Genomic DNA, 23,845 nt, shown 5'->3' with positions numbered 1-23,845 from the left:
TTCAGGAAAGATTGATGTTAAGGTGGTAGTTTTAGAAGGACTTGCTTAGTAGCAAATTGGCTAAGACACGTCTGGCAAACAGCAACTTTTGTTTTCCCTGTCTATGGACCTGGCCATGATTTAGATGATTTTTCACATCTACCTTCTGTATGGACTGATTTTAACCTTTATACCTGAAGCTTTAAGCAAAAAACTTTGCACTGTGCTTGACCTTCAGCATTCTGCAAATCAGTGATTTGAGGCAGATGCTGAACCCAAATCTCCTGTACTTCAGTTTGCAGCGCTGTCACCAGTTTGGCTGTGCGATGACATCACAAATGAATCTCTAAATTCAGAGGAATTACTAGGGACAAAGAATTTACCTTTTTGGGGGGTTGGGATATTTATTTTACAAAATGCTACCTCTTTGCTTGAGTAATATAATTATACAAGTCAATAAAGTAAAAAGGGTGCCAGTGTTTCCATGATAAATCTTGTTTCTCAAAAGTTTAGAACTTCATTGTAGACTAAAACTTGGTATGCAAGATTTTGGCCCAGGACCCAAACTTTTATTTTTATTTTAGTATTAACTTATTTCATCAACTGGATACAAATAAAACATGTAATAGAAGTTACATAGCAGAGTACTACATTCTGGTGTCACATGGCAGCTAAAAATTGGGAAATGCAACTGAGCTAAAACCCCAATATTGACTAGGCAAAGATCATGGAGAGAGAAATCATAAAACTTACACAAGTTGGTGCCACACAAGAGAGAAATGTACTGTCACACCACTACAGAATAGACAACAAAATAGATCAGAGGAAAAATATCAGCAAGCATGTAGATACCAATAACACTTCTAAGTGCCCCAAGGAGAAAAATCCCACTGAAGTTTCTTTGTTCTAAAAGATAAGAATGGCCATAATGAGTCAGACTGATGGTCTATCTAGCCCAATATCTTGTCTTCCAGCAATGGCCAGTGCCGGATGCTTCAGAGAGAATAAACAGAACAGAGAAATTTATCGTCCAATCCCAGCTTCTGGCAGTCAGAGATTTAGGGACACCCAGAGCATGGTGGTGTTGTGTCCCTGACTGTATTGGCTAATAGTCATTGATGGACCTATCCTCCATGAGCTTTTGGCCTTCACAACATCCCCCTGCCAGCAAGTTTCACAAGTTGACTGTGTATTGTGTGAAGAAGTACTTCCTTGTGTTTGTTTTAAACCTTTTAATTTGATTGGGTGACCTCTGGTTCTTGTGTTTATGTGAAGGAGTAAACAACACTTCCTTATTTACTTTCTCCACACCATTCATGATTTTATCATATCCCCCCCCCCCCCCCCCCCCCCTCCTCTCTCCCCCCCCCCCAAGATTCCCCGCCTTTTTAATCTCTCCTTGTATGGAAGTTGTTCCATGTCTGTAATCATTTTTGTAGCCCATCTCTGTATCTTTTCCAATTCTAATATATCGTTGTTGAAATGGGATGACCAGAACTGCATGCAGTATTCAAGGTGTGGGTATACTATGGATTTTTATAGTGGCATTGTGATATTTTCTGTCTTATTACCTATCCCTTTCCTAATGGTTCCTAACATTGTTAGCTTTTTTGACTGCTGCTGCTGCACATTGAGCAGATGTTTTCAGAGAACTATCCACAATGACTCCAAGATCTCTTTCTTGGGTGGTAACAGCTAATTTAGATCCCATCATTTTGTACATATAGTTGGGATTATGTTTTCCAGTGTGCTTTACTTTGCATTTTTCAACATAGAATTTCATCTGCCATTGTGTTGCCTGTTCACTCAGTTTCCTGAGTTACTTTTGTAACTCTTCACAGTCATCTTTGGACTGAACTATCAGTGTTCTAATCAGTGTTGTTTTAGTTAGGTGCTAAAGAGAGTTTTATATGGCTACCACAGTATTCTTATCATGAGATGGATGTGTACTGTAAGGTGATAGCCATATGATACAGTGCAAAGCCATGCAATGAAATTGAAAGACTGTGTGATAAATTATACTTGCAATGTAGTTCTTCAACTAATCATTTGTCTTTGACACCTTCACCTGCATTCTGGGCACTAATCCATCCTAGTTGGGACTTCTGATATACCAACCCTCTGAAACAGATTCAGAGAATTGGAATATTAAATAGCTTCAAACAACTGCCATTTTAAAAAAATTAATCTGCCAGAGAATTGTTCCATTTCCTCCCAAGAAATTACACTCACGTAAGACCCAGGATGGGCAAAATTCAGTTCTGGCCCAGTGACAGATTTCAGATCTGATATCTTGCAGAGCAAGGGTTAAAAGAAAAGGCTTTTTACCATTGGAAAGGCAAAATTCCTGGCTTTCTAAGAGGACCCAGCTTTCTAGAAGTCTCTAAGATATTGAACATTGAAATTGTGATGTTTAAATTTATTTTTAAAAAGATAATTTTTAGAAGTTTTTCGGACTTTGATATTCATTATAACTAGGGGACTCTGATTTTACAGATGGAAGGATACAAAAATTACCGTAGTCAATTTTTAGAAAGGTTGAAAAACATTTTTTGTATTAAAACATGTATGGCATGATTGTATGAAGTGGTATAAAGTTTCACTGATACTTGTTTGGGATGGCTTTGCCACTTGCCAATCCATAAGTTATGCCAATAAAACCTTAATGCAGCACCTCACTGTTGTTGTGTGTAGTCTCTATATTATAGATATATTTACAAGTATATAAACTATACAAGTGCTGCATATGGTTCCATAGTTGACTTTTGCACTTCATGCATAATTAAATGGTTAAATCACTATTTGAAGAATCTACAGAATATTCTCCCCACAGTTACAGCACTTACTTTTTGGTCATGGAATGAATTTTCTGAGAATTTATAAGTACATCTGTTAATTAGAATTAAAATTAGTTTAAAAGAAGGTCCTTTAAGAAATTTAGTACTATCAGACCACTGTACTATGTTTTTGTTCCAAATGATCTTGATGGTGAAATAAGACTTTTCAGACTTCCCATGTAGTATGTGTAGGTTACATCTGAAGCCTTTTTAATTTTTTTTAAGGATTAATGGCCATTTGTTGTTTTCATACTTCATAACTGAAAGACTCTTCTTTAGCACAGGCTAATGAATTCTCTGTAGAAGAACCACAAAGAATTCCCACTTCCAAAATGGCTACTATTGTTCTCAAGGCACTGGAATCACAGCAGCCCTTTACAAAAGTTCCCTCTTTCAAAATTGCTACCATCTCTCATTTTCAATAGGGGCGAAGCCAAGCTGTCCTTAGTTAAGGTGGTGGCCCCTTAGGGTTGCCAACTCTGACTGAAGCTTTTTCCAAGAGATTTTCCCCCCAACATGATGCAATGTCATTTTCTGAAAATATCCTATTAAAATCTCCTGGATTGCTTTCGATAGTCACCGGGAGCTCAATGCCAATTCTGGGAGACACCAAGCCCATCCTGAGGGTTGGCAACTCTATGGCCCCTGATGGGTTTACACTCAAAAGGAGGAAACTCCCATTAATGCAAATTCACACGTCAAAAGGAGACTTTGACTTAAATTCAGGACTGTAGTTGGAATGCTTTTCAGGTGGACACACAAATTTACTTCAGATCACATTATTCACCTCACTGTTCCAATAGACTTATAAGACTGAAAGAGTTCACTGCCTGCTCTTTACCACAGCCTTTAACCAGTTATCATTTGTAACAATCATAAGTGTGTACCAAACTGGAAACTATTACATTGGAAACATGATCCTGTTCAGAATGAATTCTAGTTAACTTCTGATTAAACAAAAGTTGCCATAAAACACAATCAAGCTTCAAAATCATTATTCAAATCAATATTCAAAAAATTGGAAAAAAAAGATTGACAACATGCTGCTCCATTCTAAATATTTAATAATCACTTTTATTTTGATCAAAATTATTCTTTATATACTTATTTTTTTAAAATGGCTGTTTCCTGATGGAATCCCTTTGCTTTTGTCTTGCAGGACCTGCGCAAACAGGTAGCTCCATTATTGAAGAGTTTCCAGGGGGAGGTAAGAGACCATTCTTTTGTTTATCTTGTCGCTTCTGATTGCCTACGTTTACGTCAGTCTAGTGTGATGTAGCCATTCAATGGGGCTGTGTGGACCAGCGGCTCCATAAGCATGGAGCAGTTTGCAGGAGCAGGGTCCATGTGTGTTTATGTATATGAAAAAGGAATATATTTTGGTTTATACAAATGCTTAAAAAAGGCACCTGTTCATATGTTTTAGGAGTCCTTGATATAACCTAAAAACATTACAAATAGCCTACCACCAGTGTATCAGGCAACTTCCACCCCCATCACAATCCTTCCACCCCATTTTCAAATGCCTGGGAAAAAAAGATGAGCTTTACAATGTGCCTTGAAGTTCATGCTATTATGGATTAAGTTCCGGAGCCAGTTTCAAAGCCTGGAGGGAGGGAGTGGCCCTCACAGACAACACTGCCAGCAGCCCCCTTTCGTTTATAACAGTGGGGCTCCAGGTCAGGGGCTCCTGCTGATCTCAGTTGTGACATAGTGGAGAGAAACTCAGTATCTGGGGTAGGTCCTAAGCCATTTAGATCCTAAATATAATGTAAATGTTAATGTATATTATGTAATGTGCATGTATACAATATATATAGGTTTACACTAAAAAGGGAAAACGATATATAGAATATGTAATGTGTAAATTTTCCCTCAAAGTTGAAACATTAGACTCTAAACAGCTTGTTGGACCCTAATGTTGTTTATAGGTGATACTTGGAAGAAAAAATAATTACAGAAAGTTCTAACACCGTTGCTACTACTTCTGTTCCCAGAGACATTTTTCTCTTTAGAATAGTCACAATTTCAAAAAGTCAACCTGTAAGGATTTTGATGCGTGAGGTCCTTTCCTATGGGAAAGGAGGTTGCAACTTGCCGCAGAGTTGTAGGTTTTGACTGTGGCTGGCAGTGAAGCACTCGTTGCAGGTGTTGTTTTCCCAAACAGTAGTTAGGCCTGAGTGGAATTTTTGTATTGATTTTAATGGCTTTTGGGTCAGGCTGTAACACTTTAAAAAGTAATATGCTCTAAGGCTATGTCTGCACAGCCCTGCAGTGTGGACTACAGTGGTGTGAATTGCAGTGCTCACTGGTGTGCTGTGCTGTAACTCCCCTGTGTGGATGTTGTGGGCGTGAATTAAAAGGTGCCTAGTTCACCTTAAGTTAGGGCTGGTCTACACTTAAAACGCTGCAGTGGCGCATCCACCTCAGTGAGAGGCGGTAGCTATGTCGGTGTGAGAAGCCCTCCTGTCGACATAGTGTCGTCGACACTGGATGTTAGGTCGGTATATCTGCGTTGCTTGGGGTTTTTCATACCTCTGAGCAACATAGTTATACCGACGTAAGTTTATAATGTAGATCTGGCCAGAGTGCTCTTTAAACAGGACTAAAAAGTTAATGTGAACTAGATAGCTTTTAGTTTGTGCCTGTTGTGTCCAGGTGCGGGAGTTACAGCACAGCAAGCTAGTCCATGCTGAAATTCATATCCCCGTAGTCTGAGCTGCAGAGCCATGTTGACAATTCCTGTTTCTTCACTGGTATTTTTCTTCTGGTTTCCTTTGGTTGCATGGCATTGTTACCACACCAGAGGAAAAGATGGATTGTGTAGAGCAACCCACCAGTGTTTTTAACCTGTGTCAACTAGACCTGCTCTGAGCAGAGCTCTGAAATGCACTGATTAAAATGTCAGTGGCCAGTGTGTACTAATGCAAGCACCTGTGGAAGTCACACTGAGAAATGTGAAGAAAAGTGCTAGTGCAGAAGATGCGTGGGTCTGTCTACTGTGGAAAATCCTGGAAATAAAACAAAATAATAAATCAATTAATTCTGTTACAAGAAAAACAGGAACTATTTATATGTGACCTTACACCATAAGAGAGGTTAAATTTTTATTTAGAAAAATTTCAGATTTTAAATTTAAACTCATACCTCTTCAAAAAAATAATTGTGCATCAGAAGCTGTAAATAGTGGCTGTAACCTCATACCTTATTATGTGTTGTAGGTCTCTTACCTCAAAGAATGTACCACAGCTGCAATTGTGTAATGCTGATACCCCCTGGTCATTGGTGGGCGGGATCAAACCTGGGACCTCTGAAGCGTAGTGTATGAACATAAGAATGGCCGTACTGGGTCAGACCAAAGGTCCATCCAGCCCAGTATCCTGTCTACTGACAGTGACCAATGCCAAGTGCCTCAGAGGGAGTGACCCTAACAGGTAATGATCAAGTGATCTCTCTCCTGCCGTCCATCACCACCCTCTGAGCATCTACTGTATGAGCTAAAAGCCATGTGGCTGTTGCAGACTCATTAACATCTAGGTGGTCTAAAAGGTGGTGAGCTAAAAGCCATGGGGCTTTTAGTTAAGGCTGTAGCAGACTCATTAATCTAGCAGGTATAGGTTACATCCTTCCCCTAGTTGAGGAAGCCCATCCTGAGCTTCAGAGACTTCCCAGTTGATGAGCTGGGATGAGCCCCCACTTGTAATGCTGACAGACCTGGGTTGTTGGCGAGCGGGATCGAACCTGGGACCTCTGAAGCTTAGTGTATGAGCACCTACTGCATGAGCTAAAAGCCACATGGCTGTAGCAGACTCATTAACGTCTAGATGGCACTAGACGGGGATAGGGCACCACACCCAACAGGCATGGGTTACACTTGCTAAATGTGTAATAAGCTGTAAAATGATTATTTTACTGTTGCAGTTCCCATCAGAGCATGGAGAAATTTAGAAGTATATTTTCAGCAATCTGCATAGAGAATTAAGTGCGCACATATTATTTTTGATGAGGGTTATATTTCTGATTCTTTGCACATTCTGCTGAATATGTACCTCAAACAAGCAATAATTTCTTTGCTTGGAAGCAGTATGTTTTTTTAACTACTTAATTTCCCAAGCACAATTATAAAAACTTATCAGACGAAGTTCCTTATATAGTAGCAACATGCGAGGAAAAAGAATGACCTGTGTAAGTCAGTTTGACAATGGGAACTTGCAAATTAACATTGCTTTATATGAATTGTAACGCTCTATAAGACTTTCACTTTGGTTTCCGTCTTGTAATATATTGACAGATGTCTACGTATGTGTACTACTTTTCTCTAATGAATGGAATGCTGCATGCCCAAGTATGTGTCATAAACCCTGATCCTGCTACATTTAAAGAAGCTTCTCCAAACATGTCCTATCTATTTTAGAGAAATTTGCACTTGTATAAATATATCAATGTTGCAGCGAAGCAAACCTCTGCTGTAGACTTACTGAACTGATGTAAATCACGGTTTGTACTGGTTTAACTTGCTCTGGTAAATTACCAGAGTAAGACATGCTAGTATAAACCTCATTTTACATCAGTGCAGCATGTCTGCATTAGCGCTGGCACTGTTGTAACTGCATCTATGTTGTCACATTGGTGTGAATCTCTCTAAGGGTAGGTCTGTACTACCCGCCGGATCAGCGGGCAGCGATCGATCCAGCGGGGGTCAATTTAGTCTAGTCTAGACACGATAAATCGACCCCCGAGCGCTCTCCCGTCGATTCCGGTACTCCTCCACCGCGAGAGGCGCAGGCAGAGTCGACGGGGGAGCAGCAGCAGTCGACTCACTGCAGTGAAGACACCGCAATGAGTAGATCTAAGTACGTTGACTTCAGCTACGTTATTTACATAGCTGAAGTTGCGTAACTTAGATTGATTTCCTCCTCCCCCCGCCCCCCCATCCCCCCCAGTGTAGACCAGGCCTAAGACAGGCCTTAGAAACTCCTTTTATCTCCAGCATAACTACCCTCATCATAACAGGTTTCAGAGTGGTAGCTGTGTTAGTCTGTATCAGCAAAAACAACAAGGAGTCCTTGTGGCACCTTAGAGACTAACAAATTTATGCTTGTGCCCAAATAAATTTGTTAGTCTCTAAGGTGCCACAAGGACTCCTTGTTGTTTTTACCCTCATCATGTCAATTATATATAAACATAGAATGGATGACTCTCAACCATGGTGTTTCTTAGAAAACAGTGTATCAGCCTTAATATGAAATTATTTCAGTAAATAAAAAAATATTAGCCCAGTTTCTGGCAAGTAATAATGCACTATCTACAGCTGGTTCGCAAGTGTTAGTCTCATTTAATAACTTATTACAAGCTTATGTGCTGAATGCTCCACAGAGCACAAGTAAGAGGCATTCGAGGCATAAGCTTTCCTCCATTTCAAGTCCTCTGAAGTTGTGCGTCTCACCCCACTCCCAGAGATATTGTAGCATGTATCATACTTGTAATTTTACAATCGATATGCAATCCTTCTGGAACTACCTTTTAGGGGTCATGCAAGTGTCATTTTCCCCTTTAGATACAGAATGGTTTTGCAGGGTTTTAAAATATTCTTATGCTGTTGGAAGTACCCATTGACTGTCCTTTGGCATGTAAAAGAGTAGTAGTAAATGTTTAGCAAACTTCTGCCATATAAGGAGAAACAAGCCTTTACAGGTCTGCTGTAGGATGGCTCTCTGCTCCAGTTGGGCTCCATGTTGGCTGTGACTTCATGAGAATAGTTCATGCTGTGAGGTATCCTGGAGTGGGGGAGCATGTGACATCAGTGGACCAGACATGGCTTGGAGGAGACGGTAAACTTAAAATCACTTATGTTCTTACCGTTCTCCCTGTGCATAATGTGTGGAGCGTTCAGCACATATGCTTGCTGTTAGCTAATTTCTTTAAACATATTCATTGGTTTCCTTCAGTAGTAGATGTTTTGCTTTTAGTTTGATCTCTCAAATTTTCTTTATATTTCACTGCATAATATGGATGGATATTTATAAATATAAAAAAACATAGCCAGAGTGTTTTGTATTCTATGGATGTTTATCTAAATCAGGGGAAATTGCAGATGGAAACTGTTTCAATTACCAAATATCCAGTTTCCATTAGTTGCTGGAAAGAGCTGTTTTCATCTACAGATCTTGGAACTGCAGATTTGTCATGGTAACATTGAATGTAAAATCCTTCTGAAATAGAATTTAGGATACTGCAAGTTCAAAAATGTACTTAAAACAAATACAATAAGAAAACCTATTAAAGCAGGGTGCATGTGGGGGATCGCTAGCTAAGGAAAAAATGAAATTCTTAAGGTTCTGAAATGCATAGTATAGTGGTGATTTTATCACACGTTTGTTCTGTGAGCCTAGCCTAGAATACATTGAGTCCCAACAGTAATGTTACAATTACAGTAACATGGATGAAAAAACAGGATATCAAACTAAAATGCAAAAATATTACAAAACCGTTTTACACTTCCTGACTTATTTGAGAATGGACAGTCTACTTGAAGTATATTATTGTTTTTAGTATGATATTCATTCCATAATTAAGATTGCATTTGGATTTCTCTTATAAGCCCTCCTTTTAAAATCGACAAAAAGCTTTGTGCTTCAAAACTAGTAAATTAGTTATTTGACTTGTGTATGTTTGTGAAAACTTTAGGGGGGACACTTAAGCTTGTGAGATGATGTAAATGAGGTGGTGTGAGAGGGAGGGATGAAGAATTATAGAACAACGGGGCCCATTGGTGTTTTTAGAAAGTATAGAATTTCATAAAGAACGTAATTTTGTAGGTGTGTTAGCTGGATTCAACTGAACTCCACTTTCAACCTTAACTCTTTTTTGAAATCATTTTTTTTTCTTTGTTTACAATCAATAAGTTGAGGGTGCTTCCAGTTAACTCTTCAATCACAGTATCCTAAAGGCCAGAATGAATAAATAATGGCCAGAGTATTTTATTGTCCAATTATAATTTGTTTTCCAACTTAGAAAGGAAACGCCCTCTAGTTATCATCTGAATAAACATAATACATAGTAGGTTGCAGTGGGTTATCACATTTATATAAGCAGATGAACACTTGCACATGAAATCCTAAATATAAAGCTTTATGTTCTTAGGCTGTGCTTTCTGCTATAGAAATAAATTTGCTTTGTGGAAATTTAATGTCTGAATCCATATTTGTGATGTCATCAATTAGATATTAAGGCTGGGAAAGGATTTCCTGGGGTTATTAGCATTTGTTTCATGTGGCATAGCAGGATTGTCCAACAGGAACACAGTAATCCCTAATTTGGAGCATCCTTTAAGGCAAATGCTCTGAAAGAGTAGACTGTGATCTTCTGTGACTGCCATATCTAGTTTTCTTCTTTCAAGACAAGTAGTTGTAGGTGTATTGCCATTCTGATGAGAGCACTCTGGCTCAGTACTTAGCTGAATTGCTCTTTAAGCTATTGATTTGGTCAGTAGAGTAATTTAGTAATTGTCTATATGCAGACAAAGGAGTTGAAAATATGACCAGACTGGTGTACTGGAACTACTAATCATACCAGTGAAAGGGTGCTTTAATGAGTTCGTAAACAGAATGGCCTAAAAAAGTTCAGTCATCTCTTCTTGTTCCCTGCATTTTATAGGAATATTCCTTGGCTAATATCAATCTTTTCTTTTCTTTTTAAATTTCCTTTTGTTAAATTTACAAACCTGATTCATATGATTTCTTTCCTGTAAGTTCGCTCCATGATGGCTCAATTAGAATTGCAGTAGAACTATGGTTCAATATTCAGGCCAACTTCATAATTGAAAACACATTTTCTTCTCAAAAGCTGCAGCTGGTTTGGTTCTGCTCATGCAGAAAAGGATATAACCTTGCATAACATAGGAAATGAACGGTTGAGAGAGAAGCCAAATTCAATTTCAGTCAGATATTTTGAGGATAAGTCCATGATCTATGGAAGCAGGGGAATGAAAAGTGTGTGTATGTGGAAAGCAGCGTATTCAGCAGTCTATTAATCATGGCTAGCCTGGGTGCTGTTGTGTGCTGTTGCATTAGCACTGATGCTAGTACAGAGGCTGGAGAGCAGCCAAGCACTCCAGAAGTTAACCTCTTAAAGACCCTGAGCTGCATTCTGTTGAATAAATGTAATTTTGTGGTCAGAAATAAATGCTTGTGATGTAGCAGGAGCTTTGAAAACAACAGCAAGGCAAAGCTATTACAAATTGCTCTGTGTTGTGGAAGTCAACAGCATACATCAAAATTCAGAGCTTTCATCTCATTGATTTAGGCCCAAAGCTTTGCAGCTTTTCAATAAAAGCCCTATTAAACAATTGTATGTAACAGACAATGTGGAGCAAATCTAATATTTCCACTAGATAATTATTATCTTTAACATTCTCTCAGCAGCTGCCAGTGGAGCTTTTCTATCTTTAACATGAACACAGAAAAAGGTTTCACGCACTTTATTTTAATCTTGTGTTATGATCCTAAACTGCAAAAGAAAACACTGAGCAGCTTGAAACAACAATGGTGCTGTTAGGTTTTGTTTCTTTGGTTTGTACAAATGTGTAAATGATCGATTTTGGCTAAGTTTGTTGCAATTTAGGCAGTCTTCCCTCAGGAATGGGATTTAAATATATTTAGACATCTGGAAAGGGGAATGCTCTCTTCTTGATGAGAATGCAGGACACCCATTAATATCAATAAGAGTTATACACATGGAGCTGGTAGAGAATATGCCTTTGAGAGAAGAAATATTATATTCAAAACTATTAACTTTACAAACTATGAACTCTGCTATAGGTGAGATTATGTTCAACCCCAGCACACAAGAGAAGGGTGTGACTAGCTTCCCCGCATCTGTTATACCCCCTACACATGCCACTGGCATTCTATTCCATCCCACATTACAATGGGCCTTATTCTTTCCCCCCCTTGCAAGATACGAGCAGGTCCCACTGAAATCAATGGGAGTTACTCATATCCTGCAGTGGGAGAATCTGGCCCAATGCAGTGCCTCTTAGAGCGCCTACTGGTGGTGGTCAGACTCCATGCTGCCTCCAATCTGGGACAGTACCTTAAGGCATGTTTTCATTTTATACATTTAATAAATATTCCCTTCCCATGTGTGTTTCCGTTTTTAATTATATCTATGTTAGAAATTAGAGCTGGAGAAGGCATCTCATCCATCTTCCTGCCCTGGGCTCAGATGGGGAATAAAAATATTGGCACTCTTCTCAAGCTCTGTCCATAACACCAGACTCTCTTCTATAACCTCCCTCCTATACCCCACCGCTATCCCAGAGTAGCTGAAAGTTTCTATTGAAATGGTTAGTGATGAAATAGCTAACACTGACATTACTTTGTCACCAGACTTTAGAAACACCTCATTGAGAAGAATTGGGCAATTTGCACCTTTCAGAGGCATTATTTCTGTTTGGAGACTAGTCCTTAGTTTGCAGTACATACAATTTTGTTCAGGTTAAATGTCCCAAAGCTTCATTAAGAGAGTTAAGATTGCCTAGTGGTGCTTGGTGCCCTTCAGAACACTGAATTCCGCTACACGCAGACCTCGGGAAATCAGGAAATACAAAATTACGGTACACTCCATCCCTGCTGCACAACTTTACCCCTGTCCCCCTGGAGCTGGTAATAGCCACTGGCAATGGTTCAGGAAGGGAGAGGGTGCCATAACAAGTACACATAAGGAAATTCTAGGAGAGTGTGCCATTGTTTGTGTTCCAGCGACGTGAATCACAGCATTAGATCTTCATGCACTCCAGCTAGGTTCAGTGTGCTAGGTGTGTAGTAGTATTGGATAGTAGAGGATTTAGTTGGAGCAGGTTGGCATAACTGTTACTGTGATATGAAATGTACAGAGGTGTTCTTGTCATGTGGATCATCAGTAGTGTGGTGACATATATGACAGTGGTCTCTGGGGTTAATGAGGGGTATGAAGGCAGTGTGTCAGAAGGACTCCTCTCGGAAGGGTGAAGGGGTTGTAACATTTAGCAAGTCTAAGCTGATTTGCATGGAGTAGGCTCAGAGTTGGAGTGTAGGTCAGGTGTAGGTAGCTCCTGTTTGCTATGCCTGACCTACACTTGAGTCTTGGTATAACAAAGATAAGATGTTAGGCTTTGTTGTGCAGTGCTCATATACCCTGTTACCCAAGTGTTCTGTAGCATCTGTAAGGGTAGAATGTTAGTATGTGTGTTATTGGCATGTCAGGTTTTGCTCAAAGGGGGCAGAGTTAAGGTGGTGTTTCAGGGGTGGCGTATTCCTTAACTTGGATTTCCTATTTTCAGAGGTTTGAGTGTAGCTGAACAAAATGTTCTGAAGGGCTTGAGGTACCCACTAGGCAACCGTAGCTCTGTGTTGACTAAGGTTTGGGGTGTTTAATTTCCTTTTTTTTTTTTTTTAAATATCTCCGTATCCGCATGTACCAAAGCCCAACTCTCTGCCTCTTTGGCAATGATTACTTCAACCACAGAATGCACTAGCTGCATGTTAGTCCCTTCACTGCCTCTATAGCATCTTGTCATCTCCCTCCGCCCCATGAACAGGTGGTTGCACATCAGCTCCACTCTCCTTTTTGCCACGCAGTGCCCCTGTTAACCTTGGAGGATCATGGGGAGGTTGGGAAGGTGGTGGGGCTGTGAGTAGTGTATGTACCAGCTTGAGGCAGGAGGTGCCAAGCCTAGAGGTGCCGGGGCTCAGCCCTGGGAAGTGTTGGCACAAATTAAGCACTGACTTTGGTGCAGTGACCACAGCATGTGTCATTGGGCCTCTCAGTTACTATGGCCAGGTCTGCACTCAAAAGTTACGGCGACCCAGCTATGTCACTCAGGGGGGGGGGTGAAAAATCCATAGTCCTGAGCGATACAGTTAAGCTGACCTAACCCCTGGTGTAGACAGCGCTAGGTTGATGGAAGAATTCTTCCATCAACCGAGCTGCCGCCTCTTGGGGAGGTGGATTAACTAAGCCGACGGAAGAACACCTCCTGTTGCTGTATTGAGTGTCTACGTTGAAGCACTACAGCGATGCAACTGTAGCTCTGCAGCATTTCAAGTGTAGACAAGCCCTGTGACAGCAGACTGCCTGGAAACAGTTTGGCACTTTAAAAGCCTTTAGTCTTGCTGTACATGTGCATTTCATTGTCTCTGGGTATGTTTCCGCAGCACTCAGAAGGAGTAATTGCGGCATGTGCAGGCATACCTGAGTTACCTTTTGATTGAGTTAGCTTGCTCAAACTAGCACTAAAGAGCAGTAGTACAGTCCCACCTGGAACCCTGTGTACGTACTCCTACAGCTAGCCCATACTGCCACCTGTGTCACTGTGGCTACACTGCTAGTTTTAGTGAGTTAGCTCAGATTAGGCCTACGCATGCAGTCCCAGTTGCAATATAGATGTACCCTTTGGCTGAAGCTACAGAAACCCCCCTCTGGAGTGCCTAACCTAACCCTGAATAATTTCTTCAACATAACCAGCCCACAGGTGCAGTGGGTGCCATGCACTAGCTGAGATAAATCCCAAACAACTGTGATCAGTTTGGGGAGGATTAGAGCCATAGTTTAAGCCCCAGATGTGCTCAAAAAAAGCTAGGGGGGGAAAAAGTTGATTTTATTAACACACTTTTTAAAAAAGAGTGCTGTATCTCAGGAACCCCTTATTCATATGACCCCAGATTTGGACCTCTATCCCTACTCTGCACCTGTTGGGCATAGCAAATTTAAAAACAATCTGAGTCAGCATGTGGATTTTAGAGCACTTAAGAATAGTCTGTTAAACAGTAAGCAACTCTCAACCTTCACTATAGTAAAGCTTCTTTCTCTTCTTATGTTTAACTGTTTCAGTGTGTGGGGGTGTATTTCCCCCTAAATTTATGGGAAAAAGCATCTTTATGTAACTATGACTACTGCATCCACCCTAAGGGTTGTACTGCTTTAACTATACATATTTCAAACAGGTGTAGTTAAAGGGTTACTGCTGATTAGAGGCTGGCGTGGGAGGTTGAAGGACAGGTTAGAGAACCACTCAGCTTAGCATGGTGCTACTTTTCATACTGGGAAGTTGGATGGAGCTGCACAGCACAGAAATTCAAGAAAATGGCTACTCTGCTCCCTAACTTCCATTGCATGGATGAGGGTTTGGCATCATTGCCCTAGCCATGTCTAGACTCCACTTTCCAACACGTGCCATTTGGGTCTTCCACACCCATGCAAAAAGGCATATTGACACAGGCGCTGGGTAACTGCGCTGATTGCACTGTGTATTGCTCTGCTGATTGCTGCCTCCGCCCCTGCTGAGCTGGATGTACAGGTGCAAATCTCCACTCTTGCTCTGTGCTACTTACGGGTGTGGAGGATCAAATCCTACAGGCTGTTAATTCTTGCCACTTAGTTTGCTTGTGTTCCAGATATTCCCTAGGCAGGGGGCAGGAAGCAGATTAACACAGGGTACGTGGGATCCAAGTTCAGCCACAGTTAGAGGGGACCTGAGCACAACAATAACTTGAAGGCAGAGCAGTAGGTGGCATGAGCAGTGAAAAGCACAGCATTGTCATTCATTTGTAAATACCTACTGGGATGGGATGGGCAGGAGGATCAAGGACTTCAGAAGACAGAGGAAGACAAGAGTCAATCCTGTGGCCCTGGGAGAGTAAGCCCATCTCCAGGAAGGGCATGGTTGTTGGTCGGGGAGAACAGAGTGTATCTGGAGATGCTTAGAAGACTTAGGCTATATCTACACTACCATCGTAAGTCCACCTACGCTATGCAACTCCAGCTACATGAATAACGTAGCTGGAGTCGACGTACCTTTACTCGAGTTACTGCGGGGTCTACACCGCAGAGGGTCAGCGGGAGAAACTCTCCCGTTGACTTACTTTACTCTTCTCGTCGGGGGTAGAGTACAGGGGTCGACAGGAGAGCAATCTGCTGTCGATTTGGTGGGTTTTCACTAGACCCGCTAAATCGACCACTGGTGGATCAATCTCAGAGCGTCGATCCCAGCTGTAGTGTAGACATAGCCTTAGTCTGCCTTAGGGACAGAAGATCTGGAACTTTGGAGGATCTGAGTCCCATTTATAATACAAGTGTAGGACTGGAAGGGTCAGTAGGTCATCTAGTCCTGTCCCCTGCACTCAAGGCAGGACTACGTAATAACTTAGACCATTCCTGACAGGTGTTTGTGTAATCTTAAAAACCTCCAATAAGGGAAATGACTCAATGTCCTTAGGCAATTTGGTCCAATGCATAACTACCCTGACAGTTAGAAAGCTTTTCCTGATGTCCAGCCTAAACCTCCCTTGTTGCAGTTTAAGCCCGTTGCTGCTTGTCTTGTTCTTAGAGGTTAACAAGAACGTTTTTTGTCCTCCTCCTTGTATAAACCTTTTATGTACTTGAAAACTGCTACTCTGTCCCCCCTCAGTCTTCTCTTCTCCAGACTAAACAATCTTTCCTCAAAGGTCATGTTTTCTAGCCCTTTAATCATTTTTGTTGCTGTCCTTTGGACTTTCTCCAGTTTATCCAGATCATTTTGAATTTTAATCCTGTCCTCCAAAGCACTAGCAATCCCTCCCAACTTGGTATCGTCCACAAACTTTATAAGTGTACTCTCTATACTGTTATCTAAATAATAGATGAAGATATTGAACAGAATCAGACCCAGGACCAATCCCTGTGGGACCCCACTCAATATGGTCTTCCAGCTTGACTGTGAACCACAGATAACTACTCTCTGGGAACAGTTTTCCAACCAGTTTTGCACCCACTTTATAGTAGCTCCATCTAGGCTAGTTTGTTTATAAGAAGATCATGCAAGACAGTATCAAAAGCCTTCCTAAAGTCAAGATATACCACATCTACTACTCCCCCACCTATCCACAAGGCTTGTTACCCTGTCAAAGAAAGCTACTATATTGGTTTGACACGATTTGTTCTTGACAAATCCATGCTGACTGTTACTTATTATCTTATTATCTTCTATGTGCTTGCAGATTGATTGCTTGATTATTTGCTCCATTATCTTTCTGGGTACTGAAGTTAAGATGACCGGTCTGTAATTCCCTGGGTTGTCCTTCTGCCCCTTCTTATAGATTGGCATTATATTTGCCCTCTTCCAGTCCTCTGGAATCTCTCCCATCTTCCAGGAGTTTTCAAAGATAATGGCTAATCTGTTTTATCTAATCTTCTCTTTAATCTGCTCCTGTTGTCTTTATGCCAGATAGCTTTTGATCAAACTGTAATGTGCTGGTAAATGTAACTGGTGTACATGTCCCTAGGACTGTATTACTTAGAAAGTGGCATACCTATGCACTACATTAGAGCAACTGTGTTCACAGGCTTCCATTGTTTTCACGATAAGGCCCCATTTTTGTTTTATTTCTATCTATCGATCTTTTGCTCAGCAAAAAATATACCATGTGCTGTAAGCAGATTCACAAGCTTTTTCTTAAACGCGTCATTAAAATCCTTTTAAATGTGTTTAATTTATGCAAATAATCAAACAAAACAGTTTTTTGCTTTGTGTTCTGTCACCTGGTGAGTTTCTAATTTAAAAAAAAAAATAAAAAATCTCAGCCCGTTGGTTCATGATGCAGATATCACTGTTAGCATTAAAAAAAGGCAAGTTTTTAATCTTAGAAAAGATACTGTACCTGTACGGTAAGTGGTCTCTAGCATGCATTGTGTATTGCATAGCTATTAGGATGTATCACCTTTGAAACCGACATGCTAATGGTTTAGATGAAAAACAGGCCTGGCTCTTTTGTAATTTCTCCAAAGAATGAATTGTATCATTGCTTAGTGTTAATAATACTTACTAGCACCACTGTTTGATTTCCAGGAGGTTCCTCCAAGAATTATGGCATGGTTTAACAAAGTGAAAAGCAAGGTGACAATCCTTTACTATTCTTAATGGCACTTCCAAACACCAAAGAAATTAAAATCAAACTACATTAAAAAGAGCTAATTTTGTAATGCAAAATGGCAAGAGTAAAGAAGTTCCTAGTTGTGTGTGTGTGTGCATGCATCCATGCGTGCACCCCCTTAACTCAGTCAGTTGTATCCCAGGTTATCTTGTATATAGAGACCTCTGCAACAGGAAAAATGGGACCAATAAAGGGATTTTCTTTTGTTTAGTTGTAAGCAACCTTAATCACATGAAAAATCTATATTTGTCAGGAATCTATTAAATTTAAAGCTCGAATAGTTGACTTATTTCTATAATTAGTCTTTGAAAAGTTAATTGGATATATGAGCCATTTATTTTAAAGTGGTAAATTAGTTGCAGGTTGGGTACAGTATAATAAAAGGATATTTATTCCTTAGAGTATTGGAGGGTTTGTGAGGATGAATATCACAAATGTACATCCAGTGGTGAAATGTAAAAGGATCAGGACTAGAAAATCCCTATTAAATCTCCACACAGGTTGTACATGTCTGACATATTTTATGTGCTGCTAACATTACTATAATTATTAAAGCACTGACATGGTCATTGAAATACAAGGCACAGACGACAATATGATCCCTTCCCTGATGAGCTATATTTGGAATATTGAATTGCAAAAAAATATATATGTAGTGATCTAACTGTGATCCATGTTGAAAGTCTCCGATCCTTTAGCTCCTCCATGGCTGTCATTGCCATGTGCCTCTCTTTCTCATTCTGCATCCAGAGTTTTTACCCACTGATCATGTCATCACAACTACAGCTCTTGTTAAGTGTCAGTGAAAGATGCACTGGCAGCTGGAAATCCCAACTTCCCCACTAAAAGCTTTATCTCTGTGCTGTACCTTTAAATTCTAAAATACAGCAGTGCAATGTTCGGTCTGTGACTGTACTGTAAGAGAGAGTATTTAGTTCAGTACAGCCTGTTCTCCAGTGCAGTCCACTCCTTTCAGATCAGAACACTGAATCTAGGGGATTTGTGGAGCAGTACAGTCTCAGACTTTCAATTAGTATTGAACTTCCTCAAAGCATAAAGAGTTAGAGATTACAAATTAAAGTGATGGGTTTTACCGATCTCTGTTTGAACTTAACTAGACACGGGTCTGCTGTAACTCAGATAGTTCTAATGTAAATTTGTATTTAATCTTCCTAGACTTGGACAGTGCTCACTAAACTCATGGCCAGTTTCTGATCTTTGTTACATGTGGGTAAATCCAGAGGTCAGTCGAGTGATTTCATTGGCATTACCCAGGTGTAACAGAGATCAGAATCTGACCCAGTGTATATAAATTAGGCTGTCCAAGCTAGTATGGTGGTATGCCAATAATTCAGCTGTCACACTGGCGACTGAGGATTGGGAATAGATTAAGGAGTCTCTCTGGTCTAGTAGACAGATAATTATGGAAATGATTTCTTCTGTCTGTGGGCTGAACTTTGAGCTCTGTTCAACAACTCATGAAAGAGCTTGACCTTGGAAAATAAGGTGGACAGGAGGAGGATTGCTCACACTCTAGTTTCTTATTTCTGTTATCTCCATATAGCTCCATTGGTATTTTAAAGATGAACAGTATGCTAAGGAGGGAGGATTGCTAACACACTAGTAGTGTCTTATTTCTGTTATCTCAATATAGCTCCAGTGGTATTATCAAGACAAATAGTATGCCAAAACTTAAAAGTGAACATATGCTTATGGGGGTGGGGAGTACAGGGGTCACTGCTGTTTCTTTCTAGTCAGAAAAGACTTAATGTGCTTGGTTTAGATAAGGTTCACAGCTGAGCTGATCTCAGAAGTTGGCTAGTGTAATTTTCAGTTGACACTTGGCTCCCTAAACTTTTTAGAGCTTACAAAATTCCACAGCCAGAGTTTTTATGACATAGTTAACACTGTTCTAACTTACTCCAGTCCCAACTGGTCGTCATTTACTCCTGAGGCAACACCACCTTGATTTTAAAAGTGTTGTGTGAACTGTACAAGTATATTTATTTCCATGTTATTTCAAGGTTTTGTTTTTCCTGTGTCTCTGATGGTGGTTGTTTTTTTGTACTCTGCTTCTTTGTGTAATTTAAACTACCATATGTTTTGGTGCTTTGTCTTTCCCTATTACGTAGAATCATAGGATTGGATGGGACCTCGAGAAGTCATCTAGTCCAATCCCCTGCACTTATGGCAGGACTAAGTATTATCTAGTTTACACTCCCTACCTCTGTACATTCAGAAGCAGTGTCCCTACTTACTTTTTAATCCATGTTCAAACAAATGTTATGCTTTATTCTAGTTTTGTGTTTGTGTGTTGGGTATAAAATGTGCTAAGGTGCTCACAGTAAACGCAATCTATAAATCAGACAGATTGATAATTTGTCAGACTGCCCAAACAGTCCTAAAATGAAATAATGTGAATGGAAATTCTGGTGCCTTAGTCTAACTATTTGCAATCTCAGTTCTGGATTTAGGACTCCAAAGAGTCAGGAGCATTACTGTCAATTACAAAACTGTTTGCCATCTTTGATCCACCAGGTGTATGTCATTTGAACTCTGCTATTTTATACTTAATATTAATCAGTTTATAACCAGGTGTTGGTGCCTCAATTATACACTTTATATTGTTTAAACAGAAAATAGGTTTGTGTCATTTTTTAGAAAAGAAAAACGTTTGATATGAAAATAAATCCATTCAAGTTTTCATAGAAAGGATGTCTCAATCAACTGGAATGCTGTTGCTTTGATAGAAAGGGTGAATGATTCCCCCCGCCCCCATAAGTATAGTATCAGTTCTCTAATGTTAATAGGGTTTAATAGTTATTATTTAGATCTGTACTATGTAGAAAAGTTGCAAATGGAGATAAAATTGTGTATAGGAACATTGAGATCCAGAAGTACAACGTGTGGTACATATGTCCTTTCAGAGCTTTCATTTATATATCCAGGATATACCTCTTCATCTGAACCTCAAAAAGCCAGCTAGTGGTCCCCTATCTATTCTCTCTACTTCAAAACCATTGTTTAGTTCTCTCAAGCATTGATTTATGCCATCTTATGCTTTTCAGGTGTTGGCAATTTGTTCCAAATTCCAGTTTCCAAATATTCTGAAATACTTATGTGCTCATTCCCTCATGATCATCCCATTTGTGGTTTCTTGTGTTTGAATTAATAAACAACTTATTCACAACCATCTATTCCTTGCTTTCCAGTGTGTCTCATGCCCTGTGAGATTACACTGTTTTTCCATAACCTTTTTTGGTAAACTGTAAAAGCCAAGCATAGCCAATCTTTCTTCAGAATTTATATCTGCTCCCCAAATCCGTATTCATTTTGCACTCTGCTGCTTGCTTTCAATTTCACCAATACCCTTGATTTTCTAAGTTAACAGGAATTGCACAAAGTCGTCTAGATTCTGATGTTACATCTGTGTTAATTAGGTGTAACTCCACTGAAGTCTGTTGAGTTACTCCATATTTTCCTGGGTGCAAGTGAGATCAGAATTTGGCTCATTGTTCTACTTGCAGCCTTGTATTGTGTCAAAATAACTTCTGTCTCTACAACCTTTCTCTGAATATCCCAAGATTGTGTTACTGCTGCCAAGCATTGTGCAGATGCTTATAGTGTCCTTGTTTTCCTCCTGTACCCTTCCCCGCAAGTGTTGTCTTGGTTTATATACCGTATTGTGCAGTTCAGTAGTTTTTACAATTGTCCATCTCTCCTAGTTTTGTCGCCTTAACTGCTTTATAATGATCTCTACAAGTCAGTTATTAGTCCATAAGACTAATCTATACAAGTCATTTGGAATTTGTATGCTCTGTTTCTGTGCACAATGTCTGACTCCCGCCATTATGTTAATCATCTATAGTTCTAGGCTTTTTCAAAATCCTTCCCTTTACAAAGTCATTTCATATAAAGTAAACAGATGTGGCACCAAGTCTGACCCTGTAGCACCCCCCTCCTTATCTCTCTCCTCCCTGAGCTGTTTCCTTTCACTGGCACCCTGTGTTTCCTGTGCCAAAGCCAGTTTAGAATCCATTTCAATAGGTTGCTCGTAGGATACTTTCTAATTCTGCAAGTCAAACTCTCATGTAGTAGAGTATCAGATACTTTCCTGAAACATGGATACAGTAAACTCTGTCCATTGTTTCAGCCTTATCTACCAAATCAGTAACGTGGTTAAAGAATTCAAGGACGTTTTTTAGACAGGACCTTCCTTTTTGTAGTTCATGTTGACGTACACATCTTTCAAATGTTTCATAATGTTATCCCTTATCAATTGTTTCTCTCTAGTTGAAATGAGGCTTACATATCCAGATCCTTCCTTGTGTTTTAGTAAAAATATGGGTACTATAATATCCATCCTTTGAGTGCTGAGACCTCAGTGTACTGTTAGAAAACTTTGCCAAAGACTTTCCTGTTTCCCTCATTGTCTCCTTCTGCACTGGGGTGTATAAAAAAGGTGCTTTGTCAACCTTTAATAATTATAAATGTTTTGTTATCTAATCCAATGCACTAGGAACTTAAAAAAAATAAATCATATTCTTCACCCAAGGAATGTTTAGTCCATTCTCGGAGTTGTCAATCTTCCATTTATTTTGGGAATGAAATCACTGAGAAAAACTACAGTAAACAGTATTGGGTAAATTTTGTCCCCACACACGGATGCACAGCTCCTCTTATCTTCAGGAGGAGTTCCACATATGTATCTATGGGCAGCATCTGCCCCTACTGGTGTAATTTAAGCTCACAAAAGTAAGGATATTCAGAATTTAAATGGAAATTTGTGTCTAACCTTTACAGGAGAACTCCTTTGTATGTGGGAGATCCATGACTGCTTAGTCTTTGGTATAGCAGTGTTCCAAGAAAAATGTCTCATGACCTGCCAGGAGACCTGATAGAAATACAAAGCTATGCACATGTTGCTGAAAAAGGTGGAATGAGACCAGCCTCGCCTATGTATGATGCTATAGTATAGTTAGGCTTCAGTTAGTGGCAAACAAAATAAATTATTCATGGAAAACCTGTGTCCCAAATACGTTTTAATCTATATACTGTGTGCCTAAGAATTAAAATAGATGGTATTGGGCATAAAATATGGATGTTCACTGTTCTGCTAGAATAGGTGTTTTAGTATATATAGTACAAACATATAGAAAAATCATCTTCTATAGCTGATTCCCACTAGTACTTCCCAATGTGTATATAGAGAACTCTGGTTCCCATTTTACATTTGAATTAAATTGAAATTGTTGATACATTTATTCATTTATGTATATGGTGCCATTGATCTGTGTGTGTCTTTGTTTTGTTTGAACAAGTCTAAGGCTTTCTTTTCCTTCACCCTTTTTAGATTGATGCGTTAGGTAAAAGAAGCAAAGAAGCAGAGGCAGCCTTCTTGAATGTCTATAAGAGATTAATTGATGTTCCAGGTAAGCAAATTATTATCCTACTCTGAAAAGCAAATGGTCTCTTTAGTTCCAGATGCTATTGGGAATTTCTTCTTCTTCTTCTTCTTCTTTTGCCTTTGCTGAGTTATATTTGAGTAGTGGTTTTATTCTCAAATTGATGTACTATGGCATTGTTTCTAACTGAAAGAACTGTAACTTAGGCACATTGATGGCTCCTCTTAAAACAGTTGATTGAATTCACGTATTAAGTATTGTGAGAATCATTTTATATTTAATTGTTACAGTACCATATGATTCTGAAAGCTGTTCTGAATGTTAATGGTTTATTAAATAAATTCATACTTTTGAGAAAGACTATCTGAAACTTTATCATAATGATGCAAACAGAATAAATCAATGTCATAGCTCTGTTTAAAGTGCCGAGAAAAGAGCAACTCTGCGCATCTCCAAGCACACACACACCTTTCAGTTTGTTTCCAGAGCTCAGGCTCTACCACTGCTGCCAGGTAGTTTGTGAATAGGAAAAGCATTTTGGATATTGACAAACTAAACTCTGTCAAGCTTCAATTTTATTAAAATTAAGTCTGTACATAATTATTAAGTAAAGGCTGGTCATGTATAAGTATCAGATTGGAAGTTTTCTTTATTCCTGGGGCAGCCTAAATTTCAA

General features: G+C 39.6%; 1 protein-coding gene across 2 annotated transcripts in view; it reads left to right on the top strand.

Moving 5' to 3' along the window:
* The window catches only part of CUX1 (cut like homeobox 1), a 373,050-nt gene that overhangs the window by 139,068 nt on the left and 210,137 nt on the right, over positions 1-23,845 (top strand). For both annotated transcript variants that reach the window (XM_026656513.1, XM_026656512.1), the window contains exons 3-4: positions 3,976-4,023; positions 23,118-23,196. In XM_026656513.1, the coding sequence (XP_026512298.1) occupies positions 3,976-4,023; positions 23,118-23,196 (127 nt within the window). The remainder of the gene's footprint in view (positions 1-3,975; positions 4,024-23,117; positions 23,197-23,845) is intronic.

The sequence above is a fragment of the Terrapene carolina genome, unplaced genomic scaffold (genome assembly GCF_002925995.2).
Source record: "Terrapene carolina triunguis isolate 2854851 unplaced genomic scaffold, T_m_triunguis-2.0 Scaffold231, whole genome shotgun sequence".
Classification (NCBI taxonomy): Eukaryota; Metazoa; Chordata; order Testudines; family Emydidae; genus Terrapene; species Terrapene triunguis.
Note: the sequence above shows the minus strand (reverse complement) of the source record. Positions and strands in the feature narration are given on the sequence as shown.